Source organism: Hylaeus anthracinus, unplaced genomic scaffold (genome assembly GCF_026225885.1).
Source record: "Hylaeus anthracinus isolate JK02 unplaced genomic scaffold, UHH_iyHylAnth1.0_haploid 11997, whole genome shotgun sequence".
Lineage (NCBI taxonomy): Eukaryota > Metazoa > Arthropoda > Insecta > Hymenoptera > Colletidae > Hylaeus > Hylaeus anthracinus.
The window spans coordinates 7,752,802-7,764,914 of NW_026534344.1; the positions used below are offsets into that span (position 1 = coordinate 7,752,802).

At 34.0% G+C, this 12,113-nt stretch overlaps 1 protein-coding gene across 1 annotated transcript; it reads right to left on the reverse strand.

Moving 5' to 3' along the window:
• LOC128889572 (uncharacterized) lies at positions 1-12,105 on the reverse strand. The gene is made up of 10 exons (XM_054147295.1): positions 10,238-12,105; positions 9,437-9,775; positions 8,365-8,569; positions 7,299-7,454; positions 7,182-7,223; positions 4,661-5,082; positions 3,990-4,328; positions 2,660-2,861; positions 2,418-2,573; positions 1-1,209 (listed from the first exon to the last, which is right to left on the reverse strand). Exons 1-10 carry the CDS (start codon positions 10,594-10,596, stop codon positions 1,165-1,167), a joined length of 2,265 nt encoding a protein of 754 aa, XP_054003270.1. The 5' UTR covers positions 10,597-12,105; the 3' UTR covers positions 1-1,164.
• Positions 12,106-12,113: the final 8 nt, after the last annotated feature.

Sequence of the window (12,113 nt, forward strand, 5' to 3'; positions counted from 1 at the left end):
ACAAAGTAACATTTTGCGTGGAATCAAATATGGCGAATGTTGCTACGGAAAATGGAAAATAAATGTTTAAACAACGAGAGATACTTTGTTCTGCTTTTGGAGTTGCTACAGTCATTTTGTGTACGTTCCTAACGTTATTCGCAGACTTTTACTTCTACTCAGAAACGACATAGGAAGTCATTGTATCGAAGGCAAGTTATAAACTATCATTAATGTTTGTAATAAAATTTATTCTTATTCGCACCTAGTGTGAAACAATACATACTCTAAGACAGTTGCAGAACGTATATGATTTCATTTTCTTCCTTGTTTGCCCCAGTCTCTATCGTTCTTCGGGATTTAAGGGGTTAGGTCTAGTCTGCGACGTGAAAAAATGGCTATTTAAAATAATTTTGTTTGTACAGCAGTTTTAAATATTTTATAAAACAAATAATACTAAGTTATGTTCTAACTTTATTTGACAAAAATGTCAAAACAAAATATTTATTGTAGACAGAGTTATTGCCATATTTGTTGAACCCTGTTCTACAAATAGTGCTTTGCGGAGACCATTATAACGTTTTACTGGTTCATCTAAAATCAATCCAGTACACAAAAATCATTAGTTTAATAATTAATAAAAACCCTTTCTTTTTTTTTAAACTAACAAAATGGTAGTCTGATCATTTACTTACGCATTTTCAAGAAAACATGCGCATATATATTGTTTATAAAAATTGAAGTTTTCATCAAAATGAAAACCTTTGTTCGATAAATGGTTTTTTATACCTAGAATAATATTTACGAATTTCATTCAAATCCGTCGAGTAATTTTCGAGTTACAGTGGTATGAAAACTAGTTTCGATAAAAACAGGTTTAAAGTTTTACACTTAGTTTATGTTAAGAAACACTAGTTAATTCATTACTTACACTGAGTCGTCTATTCCTGAGCCATATAATTTTGATTATGAGAAACGTGTTCTCGTTTGGTTCAGCGCGTTGGTACGAGCACCAAGGAACATTACCTTTAGTAATTTTAGGAAATCTTGAAAATGATTCATCGGATTAACTTGAAATTTGCAGAGAATATTTTCATGATAAAAATGAAAATGCAAAAGAAAAATCAATTTGTTGATAATTCTGACTAGATCTAACCCCTTAAGACTATTTTCGTCGCAATATACCTAGCGTTGAAGCATGTTATACGCCGAGTAAGACGCCTTCAGTATCTGTAATCAAGAAATATTTAAATTTTAATTATGAATCACATTATACCTTATCGATTAAATTTGCAAATGTGTTAGGGACTTCAATACATGCAAATTATAACGTAATTCACGTTAGCCACTAATTTTGATTATTCAAACTATCATTGCAGTGATAATTATAAAAGTATACCTATTCTCTGAGATTTTAACCTGTGAAAATGGAAAAGTTCAGTCCTTACTGCCAAGTATAAGCACTCGATAATTTTGACAATGCAGTGTTTTTGACATTGCAAAAATTATGTTTATGTTTCTTCAGTTGCAGCGACTCTCAAAAGGAGTGGTGTAGCGACTTTGTCGCCACCATGCCTCCGCTAAACTTTCTGCCACCGGACAATTTTATTGTTGGGGCTTGTAAATCGATACGGAGGGTCTCGTTTGGGATTCTAGGCCCAGAATATTGGGATTCTTCCCACTTTCCTCCGTATCGATTTCAAGAACCGCATGGTACTTACTGCATCAATGGGACCGCCCGGGGCCGAATCGAGTTTTCTCCTTGAAAATTAACAAACTTTGAAGCGTTCTATCTTCAAAACTAATAAAACTCGGGTAAATACATTAAAGCTTAATAAATTCGTCTTGAAAAGTACTATCGTATGGTATAAAAGAAAACATATAGTTCCATTTGAAAAACAAAACATGACCATCATATCTCGTTAAATAACAAAGTTAACAAAAATTCCTCCTGGCTGAAACATGAGCCCCATTTTACCATGCAATTTCCATATTTGAAATTTTGCATTCGACCGATAGTTTTGGAGTTAGAGCTTCGTATCACTTAGACTGGAACACCCTGTATAACCCCGCTAGATCGCAAGAAAAAGAGGCATTCCGTTTGTAACCTCGAACTTGTGCGATTCGCCTACGTGTTTCTTTATAAATTCCTTATAAATTAAATTGTGATGTGGATCATACGTGAACTCTTGTTTGATCTCCTTTATCTGATGCGCTGCCACAGTGAAAAGTAGCTGTCAAAATTAAACCTGCCAGGCCAAATTTTCTTTTATCTCTAACAAAAGTCGAACTGAGATCATTAGGTGTTCTGTTTTTCGTGAATCACCAGATATATTCTTATGCCAGATATAGTCTTATGCATGCATTATCATAGGATCCCTTAGTCTGTGGGTTCTCCGGACAAGTTATAATCAAAATTGTAATTAGTTCGTACTAACCGCCATAAAAGAAGCGAGGTTCATTGAGAGGATTTGAGCGCTTGTGAATTCGATGGGCGACGTCGAACGTAGCATAATTATCAGGAGGATCTTCTTAGCGCTAGGATTCAACGGTATCCATTTACTTTCATATATCATGTCAGAAACTTCGAGACTCTAGAGAGAGAAACATTTTGTAATGCTGGTTCCAAATTAAAATTATATTTTAATTAAAAATTAAATTCATTATCATTAAGTGGAACCTTCAGTCGAACTTCGTTCCCATACCAACAGAAGAATAGTATCTGCGTGAACGTGCAAGATGCGTAGAGTACGATCGCAACGTATTTCGTTCCCATTTCGCTTTGCGACAAACGATAAAGCTCAGAGCACAGAGTCGTTGTGCTCACCATAAACTGCATCATCATTATTACTTTAAATTCTTCGTTCACCATCGTAGCAAATCTACAATTAGGTGGTCAGAAATTATTTCATTGAGTCGTACTTATATTTACAATATGTTACCAAGTTATTAGCACACAGAGGAAGTAATGGGGGATACGAAGCAGTAAAAGACTTTTCTATGCTCGTTAGTTAAGAAATATAATATGTAGTTTTAATGGTTTGTAAGATTCCAGGAAACGATAGTCGATATTTTTTAAGAATCTTATTTATAAAACTTTAACACTCATTTCCTTGCGCTGTCAGTATTTTCTATTTTCACAGATAATTCAAGTTACTAATATTATATTTAGGTCTATAAACATCTTTTATATACACATATAATAACAATAATATATGATATAATAATCGCTTCTTTCAAACTATTTTTACTCTTTTCTATAGGACTCTTTTTCTCATAAATAATATAAGTTACTTCTATATGTCATTTGACAAAATATGCTTAATTTTGACCAAGGATGTGAAAAATAAATTTTTACTACTCTAATAATTATAATCTTCTGGAAATAGTCTGTAAAAATAATTGTTCACATCCTCGGTCAAAACTAAGCATATTTTGTCAAATGACATATAGAAGTAACTTATATTATTTATGAAAAAAAGAGTCCTATAGAAAAGAATAAAAATAGTTTGAAAGAAGCGATCCTCAGAAAATATTCTTTTTCCGAAAAAATGTATTTAACAACAATGTCATATCTTATTGAGATGTACAAATTTTGTTTAAGATACTTTTATTAATAACGGAAATAGAGAAAATTCAAATAAGTGTTCAAAGTCAAAAATCGCAATTATCAATTTAATCATGTATGTAAATATCAAATTGAAACTAACTATTTTCATCTCAAACGTTACTTTTTCTGTTGCAATATCGATTAATAGACCAACAATTTTACAATATTACATCATTTGTTTTACAACAGTAAAAAAACGTTTTTACTGTTCCAGAATAAACCAAAATTTTTAAAAATTTTAGAAAATTGTTTCACACTGGTTTATAGGCCTCTAAAAACAGTGCAATGTTTATTTGAACATTTTTTCGGTATCTCTTATCATTTTCGAGTTACACACGCATAAATGAACGGTGTGGCTCGGAGAAAACTTAGAAATTTCTAAAAGAAATCTGGGACTAACTTGTAAATGCGATTATGAAGACGGACACACTTCTTTAAAGAATAATTTCCGGGTTCGTTCATATCCTTCAGGCGGTGTCGGAATATCTCCAACAGGCAATACGTGTGTATCAAGAAACCGCTGAACAGACTGTCGCCGCCAACGTTCAGAAACGAGCAGATGGAACCGTTTACTACTTCAGAAACGAATGTAAAGGTAAACACAAGAGGTGAGGAATAATTGTACGGTAACCATACTCGAAACGCTAATTTTCTTGGATCGTCGTCTAAAAAGAGTGCCGTTGCAAACATCGCTAGTAAAAGAAACGACACGCCAATTCCATAAGCAATCGTGTTCAACCTGTTAAGAAAAACACTAGTATTAATCTTCGGTGATTATTTCTGTTATAAGTCTCGCAGATATCAGCGCTCGAAACTTAAATGCTACTGTAAGAATCGAGTGTGTAAGAATCGAGTCATTTTGAAACGGTCTTCTATTGTTTCGTCAACATTGCAGAATAACTTTTTCTTTTTCAATTAATGAACTGATCGATAAAAATATTTGTAGCAGGTGATTATCAAATTCATGACGAAGCTTGCTGCAATCTTGCTAAAACGTAGGAACAATACGTAAAAATGGTATGAATGTTAATCACGTTGCGATTAATAACGGCAATTGTAATGTACACTCACTCTGCGAATTTGTCGAATTTCTTTCGTATCACGATTTCATCAGTACTCACTGGCGCGAGAGGTTCCGTTTCAAGCGTGTCGAGCAGATTTACAAAATTCTCACGATTCTTCAACAAAATATCCATCTTCCAAAGAGACACAACATACTCCGCTGTCAAGTGCAAATTATCGCTGAAATCTTCCGCATTATCAACAATTAAAACTAAATCCAAAATTAGAAATATCGCCACGATGTGTGTCGAACACAGCAAAACAACCGTATATATAGTGTACAAAACCTTTTTGGACTTAGACGTCCAAGAAAGCGGTCGCCAGCAACCGCACACACTGAGAACCACAAACACCCATCGTAGTATAGGCATAATGAGCTTCAAAAATTCTTTCTTAATTTCTACATACGCAATAACAAGAAGTTGCACAGAAATTTATATTGGTTTGCAGTGAAAGTTCTGCGTTATATCTTCGTTCTTGTTCGTTATTTCAGCGAAATGGATATTGTAAAACTACCGTCAGAAATAACACAATGTTTTTCCAATTGAAACTTTGCTGGACGAATGTTTAGGTATAATTGACGGCTATAAAATATCAGCATTTCTCGATTACCCATGGAGGAATAAGATCTCCCCAGTTGCTTTCCCTCCAGGTTTACGGGCTATATGATTACCGTAATGACGTCGAATGCGGCGACGTCAATTAATTATTAATATTCTAAAAGTAACGGTACACTACTGCTGACTCGTAATAACAACTTAGTTTCCTTACGCTGTTTTTCGTTGCATTGTAATACAGAGTTACATGTTGCGAGGGAAAAAAATTCTAGAAGCTGATAACGAATTGGAGATGCAGACGACATACTGCTTGCAGCATGCAATGATAGAGGGGTATAAGATATTTTTAACAGGAGGTAGAGGAAAACTGTATTGGTCGTGGGCTACATATATAATACGAGTCGAACATCATGAAAACTGTATCGCAATGTACTTTTCAATAAAAAAAGGAAACTAAGTGTTTGAGTGGTTTAAAATGTGTGTTCCAATTGTGTGCTTCAACACTAACTAAAAAAGGAGATATGTGTTTTACGTAATTCGAATTGCATTCCATCCGAGAGACTACGAAAGAAATCGCTTTCATAAAAGGTAAGTTACTCATTAGCATTACAACATTAATTCACACGCCACTAGAATTTTCAAAAGTCTAATTGACGTTGCCTTGCCCTATGTACTCAATTTTTTCACTGGTTGGCAATTCCTCTTCTGAAGAAATTTTACTTTGGTTTTTGGTGTGTTTTTACATGTACAACTTCTTTATTTTTATCTTCAGAGAGATGTGTTCGTCCCTCTTTTACGGAAGAAATTGGATCACATTCTCATTGATAAGATGACTTATAATTATTACTATTAATAAGAAATAATTAATTTTATTACGAAAGCCTCTTTTCGTAGAAATCCAAAGATTTATTATTTCATTATGATACTAATAAGCGGTTTACAGTGTTCGATATTTATTTTTAATTCTTCCAATGTTCCTAAGCTGCAAAAATGAGCTTCATTTGAAAATATGATTTTTTTACCAAAATTAGGGTCAATTTCTAATTGCTCTAGAGCAGGGGTGGCCAACCCAAATGATTTCGCGGGCCACTTTCGAAATGTATCATAACTCCACGGGCCGCATATAAAATTATGAATCCCCATATTAGATTTAGACCCATTACAGACATTTTTTTGATCTCTTTATTTTAAAATCAAAGTTAATTTTTTCTCATAATTTCGACAGTTAATTTATGAATATATGGATGCAAAATTAATGTACTTTTTTAATACATTGATTTTCACTACTTTGGCCAATATAAAATAGATATATTTTGTAACAGTGTGATGAACCCCTGCTCTAGAGCCTCCGTCAGCAATATACTCTATTTACTATCGTTGAGAGGGTAGCCCTTTGCGAGCTGTTCCACCCCCCCCCCCCTCCCACAGGGTGCCTATGGGGTGCACGGTATGGGTGATAGGATTTTCTGGATCAGGGGAGTCCAGAGAATGCATTGAGCCCAAAATCGAGACTGTCGTCCAAAAATTGTGGATTCTAGGGGGTTGAGGTGTTGCGAGGGGTGGGTTTGTCTGAGAGCGATTTCAAGGGGTGCATTTTGTAGGGGGCATCAAACAGAGTCGCCTCAAAGGTTTTTTTGATTTTTTCACCCTCTTCCGTCGCCCCTGGACCCTTCTGAAGTGCCGTTTTTCTGCATTACCCCTTTAGGGGGGTGAATTAACCCTTTATCATCAACCCTTGTCAATGAAACCTTGCACACACCCAGAGGACACTTCAAAACTAAACCTCACGAAGTTTCCCGAAGATCGGTTGAAAACTCTCGGAGTTATGACGTTTTAAAATAGTGTCCCGTTTTTTTTTTGACGGCTGGTGTATAAACTATAATCTTTATGAAGTGCATGTTGATTATTTGCAAAAGAACGTTTACTGAGGCCGATATAATAAATACTTCCTTCGTCTCCTGCTAACCTTATGTTCTCTGAAGCAAATTGAACGTCGAATAGGACATTTTTAAGATCTGAAAGAAATATGTAAGCTTAGGGACGATGGTTAGTGTAAATTTCTATCGGCAACTAGTTTACTTTTTACTCACGCTGACGAAGGTGTTCAGATCAATGGTGAACACGTACGCAGTAGTTAGGTTGATCGGCTTCATCGTTCTTCTCATGATCATTAATAAGTTTTTCTTAGCGGTGTTTGCGAAAGGCACCCAATCTAGCTGAGAAATCGTGTCCACGATTTCAACGCTCTGCTCTTGCAAACGTTAAGAAATACTAACGTTACTGTTGGTTACTTGAGTAAGTGTTTGCATATCGAATAATAGAAAAAATGATATTATTTATTCAGTGTAATAAACGTAGCGGAGAACTACGCATAGGCTAGTGTAATGATATTGAATTTATGAATATACTATATGAACTAAAAAATGTACATTACATATGTACATGTTGATGCACAGGGTCAATCACCTTAGACTTGTATTTAAAAAATTCAAGTAAATTATCTATCTAATTGTTCAAAACCTTGTCAATGAATTCACACGTTATTACTTCACTTCAATAAGCATGAATTTGTCATAAAATAACTTTTCACTTCTCGAAAAAAAAATCACTCAAAAGCCACACTCGTACTAATGAAGATGCCTTTTAATTTGTTTCTTCAAATTATCAAAACAGCCGGAATCGTGTCTTAGTAAATTTTATTCATTACATTCTTAGTAAATTTCTATTTTTAATCGATTATGTAATTATCCTCATTATCAACAACCTTTTGCCATTTAGTGTGCAAATACAATTTTTTTTTAAGGGATACGGAAAAGCAAAATATAACTCGTATAGTATTGACTGTTTCTTTATGAAAACAATATCTTATATACATCAAATATGTGCAAATATGTATGCGAAACAAAATTATTTAAAAAGGTTTTTCGATTTCTTTGAAAAAATGTCGCAAAAACTCCTATAAATTACAAAATAGATTTAAAACTGGAAATACCTCCTTAAAGGATGAGACGGATTTCTAATCAAGTTTGCGATCGATAAAGACTACTCTTTAAAAACAGTTCTCGTTAATTGTTTATTTATTCATTAATATTCATTTCTGATATTTTCACAATTCTTATATAATAGTGTAATCATTGAATCAATATTTTCAATTACCTTCAGTTTAAGTTGATTTCCGTACCAACAGTAGATAAAAATTTGCGTCGTCATGCATATCATATACATGGCGAATTCCAAAAACTTGAAGCTTGTCGGCGGCGTATTTGCCAATTGGTACATGGTGAAGCACACCACCAACGTGCTTGATAGAAACTGCACACCGATCATCACCTTGAACGTCTCTTGTATCGTGGAAATGTATCTGAAAGGTATAGGCAGTTATGTTTGAAAATAAGAAGAAAATTTTGTGTGAAATTTACTAGTTAATACAATTTGTGAAATTAACCAAAAAATGCGAAAAGTGGGTAAAAGGATAGGAGCAATAAACATTTGTACGAATCTTATGACGAACCATTTACAGTAGAGTTTGTAACGTAAACACAGTGTATTGCTCCGTACGAATTAGAAAACATCAAATTTCCAGGAAAGTACTTTTAAAAATGGCTCTAATAGAGCAATTGAGGAAGGTCCCACTTCGAATAACTAATAATTTAGTTATTTTAATGCTTAGAAGAGTTACAATAATTATAAAATCAAAAGGAAATCCTATGAAGGAAGTAATTACATACTTGTAAATTAATGTAAATTTCATTTTTTTTTAATGCAGTTTTAAAAATTAAACAGTTGTGCGAATACTTATTGCTCCAATATTTCTATCGATTAATTGTTTTTTTCTTGTTAATTTCGCAACTTACATAAATAGGTATTGTTTTTTTGTAAAGTATCTATTCTAGAGATTTCCGAGAATATGTAGAATGTCGTTGTTTATAAAAAAAAAGTTAATAAATTACAATTTTACATAGTTTTTTTTTTTTAAATTGATCGGTGTACGAATACTTTCTACACCCACTGTATATCCCACGAGGGTTGAAAGGACCAATGTATTTAATCTTGGCACAATAAATACTTGTTATTATTATCATTATAATTATCATTATGACAATTATTAATATTATCGTTCCTGAAGAATACCTTCTTCTGCGACCTAATGCCATAAGGAAAAATAATAAATGCTCAAAGCTTGTTCACCACTTTCTGTTTCAGAAAAATTGTAAAGATTGAAACCAACTTGTAGAGAAAGTTGTGGAAATGCACGAGTTTTCCAAAATCCGGTACTGTTTTTTGTGTGAATTCCTTCAACCTGTGCTTCAGGATTTCCTGCTGACTGCTCGCGTGAACGTACAGACCGATAACAATCACGTCGCAAGCCACGTTCATCAGCGATACCGCGACCAGAGATACCAGCTGGTGACTATAAGCGACGTAATAAAGATTCTGATCGGTGTAATTGAAAGGCAACCATGCTCTGTACGTCAGCTTTCTATTCCGGAAGTTGGTGAATAGTGACGTCAGAATCATGCAAAGGACCGTCATCTCCACCAAGATTGTATAATAAATCGTGAAGAGCCTGCAAACATGTACAAATTCTTTAGTCGGGACTGGCAACCAATTGCAATTGTTGGTCAAACAATTGGAGGAGAATCCATATTTGGGTGCTTATAGAAGAAACTAAGATTTACAAGATAAGATTCAATTCTGGTTCAGGCGAGAATAGGATACCTAATAAATATAGGTGTCGAGTTTGAAGTAAATCGATTAATTAGTTGTTGAGATATCAAATCTGCCAGCTTAAAAAATGCGATTTTCAGAAAGTGCTTTTCTGATTTTGTCTGCGCGCGACTACACGTCGTTTGCTATTCACTTTCAAGGTCTATAATTTGGTCAATTTTTTTATTTCAATTAAATCCTTTTAGAATTATATTTTTAACATATTAGATTGACAAAAAATATTTAAATAATGTTCATTTTTTAATCTGTCACACTAGACCTCTCAAATCGTCACAAAAATAATGTAATAATGTCCGTTTACCCGATTCTTTTGTCGAATTTTCTCTGAATCGTCACCTCCGCGGTGTTGATTGGTTTGCAAGGTTCCTCTTCGAGTTTCCTCGTCATGATTCTAATGTTTTCATGATTCATCAGAAGCGTAACGATCTTACAACAGGACAAGCAATTCGCGATGAACATGTAGACGCTATCGCTGAGCTCGTCCGCCGTTTCCACGTTCAGTATCACGTTCAGAAGTTGCGATGCCCAGAAACTGTATATCAAAAGGAATACGAGTATCGTGTGTATCCCATACAATACTCTTTTGGCTATCGTAGACCAGCCGCTTGGTCTCCAGCATCCGCAAATTGTCAATATATTGAACGCTGGTCGCAGAATCATCTTTCACTCGAAGAAATTTATTTTGATCTTGATAAATCACTATCACCGAAAAACTATTCTTAATTTAAAGAAACTTCTATCGTCTGACGAAACTTTATTCGATTAAATATATCTTGTATCTGTCGTTACGCCAATTAAGATACTGCTCGACAGTTGCCGACGAACTAGATCAGACATATTGTACGTTTTTTTCCGCGACAAGATATCGGGACAAAATTTCGCAAAACACTGTCGTCGACGGGTCGTCTATATTTACAGAAAGTTATATCCGCATTTCTGTCGCGAAAGACACTGTGCACATCCGCTATAATATGCACGCAACGTATCATTCTCATAATTCCTACCATGTTACGGCGTAATAATTGAATTTTTATGAATCCTCTTGAGAAAGTCCCTTATCCTTAGATCCATAGTTTTAGTATTCTAAGATATTACCAGATGTCGTTTACAGGGGCCGAAGAAACATTAATAGAAAATCGTTGCGCAGCACAGTATAATTTATTTATCTTGCAAAAAAGAGTTGGGAGACACTCCTGTCTGATTTTAATGTGCTTTGCCAGAATAGTAGCGTAAAGATTCCTGTTGCAGTGTAGAAAAGATTAGGCGTTGATGCTCTATATTATTTGAAGGATACGAATAATTAATGTTACATAGGATGAAACTTACAATGCATATTGTGTATAATATCAGTTTTATCAATATTGTCGCAGTTAAACAGGCGGTAGATGGTGGTAACGTGAAATTGTAAAGAGCTTCCAATTTTTCTTTGCATCTGGAAGATCGATAATGTGACATAAACAATAAAGCGTAAAAGCAAACAACTCCACGAATTTCTCTCTTGCAAACACAAGTATGCTCTTAGTATCGGTGTTTCAGCTTACAAATCCAGGATGATAGTACCAAGCACCAAAGAAATGAATGAAATAGCTTTAAATGAAATAATAATCTAGAGATGAAGAGAAAATACGATTAAGTTTATTATATTATACAAGCACAAATAACAAAAAATAAACAAAATTCTAGATGTAAAAATAACGAAAGTCAAGAAAGTTGCAAGGTTCTTGAATTAGGTTGCGAAAACGCAAATAAAAAGAAAAATACAATTAAAAAGTGCGGATTACATAAAACATTAACAAAGCAGCAAAACGCGGAAATAAACGAGTATCAATAAAGTCGTAAAACGTAAAGTATCTAAAAAACTAACCGAACAATTTGTGAAACGCGAAATATCTGAAAAAATCAACGAAGTTGTAAAGTGCAAATTGCGTAAAAAATTAACAAAGTTGCAATACTTAAAATAAACGAGTTATCAATAAAGTTATAAAACGTGAAATAAGTAATAGTTATTAACGTATCAAACGTGAAAGTTGAAAGCAGTAAAATCACAAACCTGAAAATAGCGAAACAACAAAGTTGCAAACCGCTAAAAAAAATCGGCATCGTTGCGAATCCATAGAATGGCGCCAATTAATGTGGTTCATTAATTCACAACAGATCATCAATGAGCAAGGTAATTT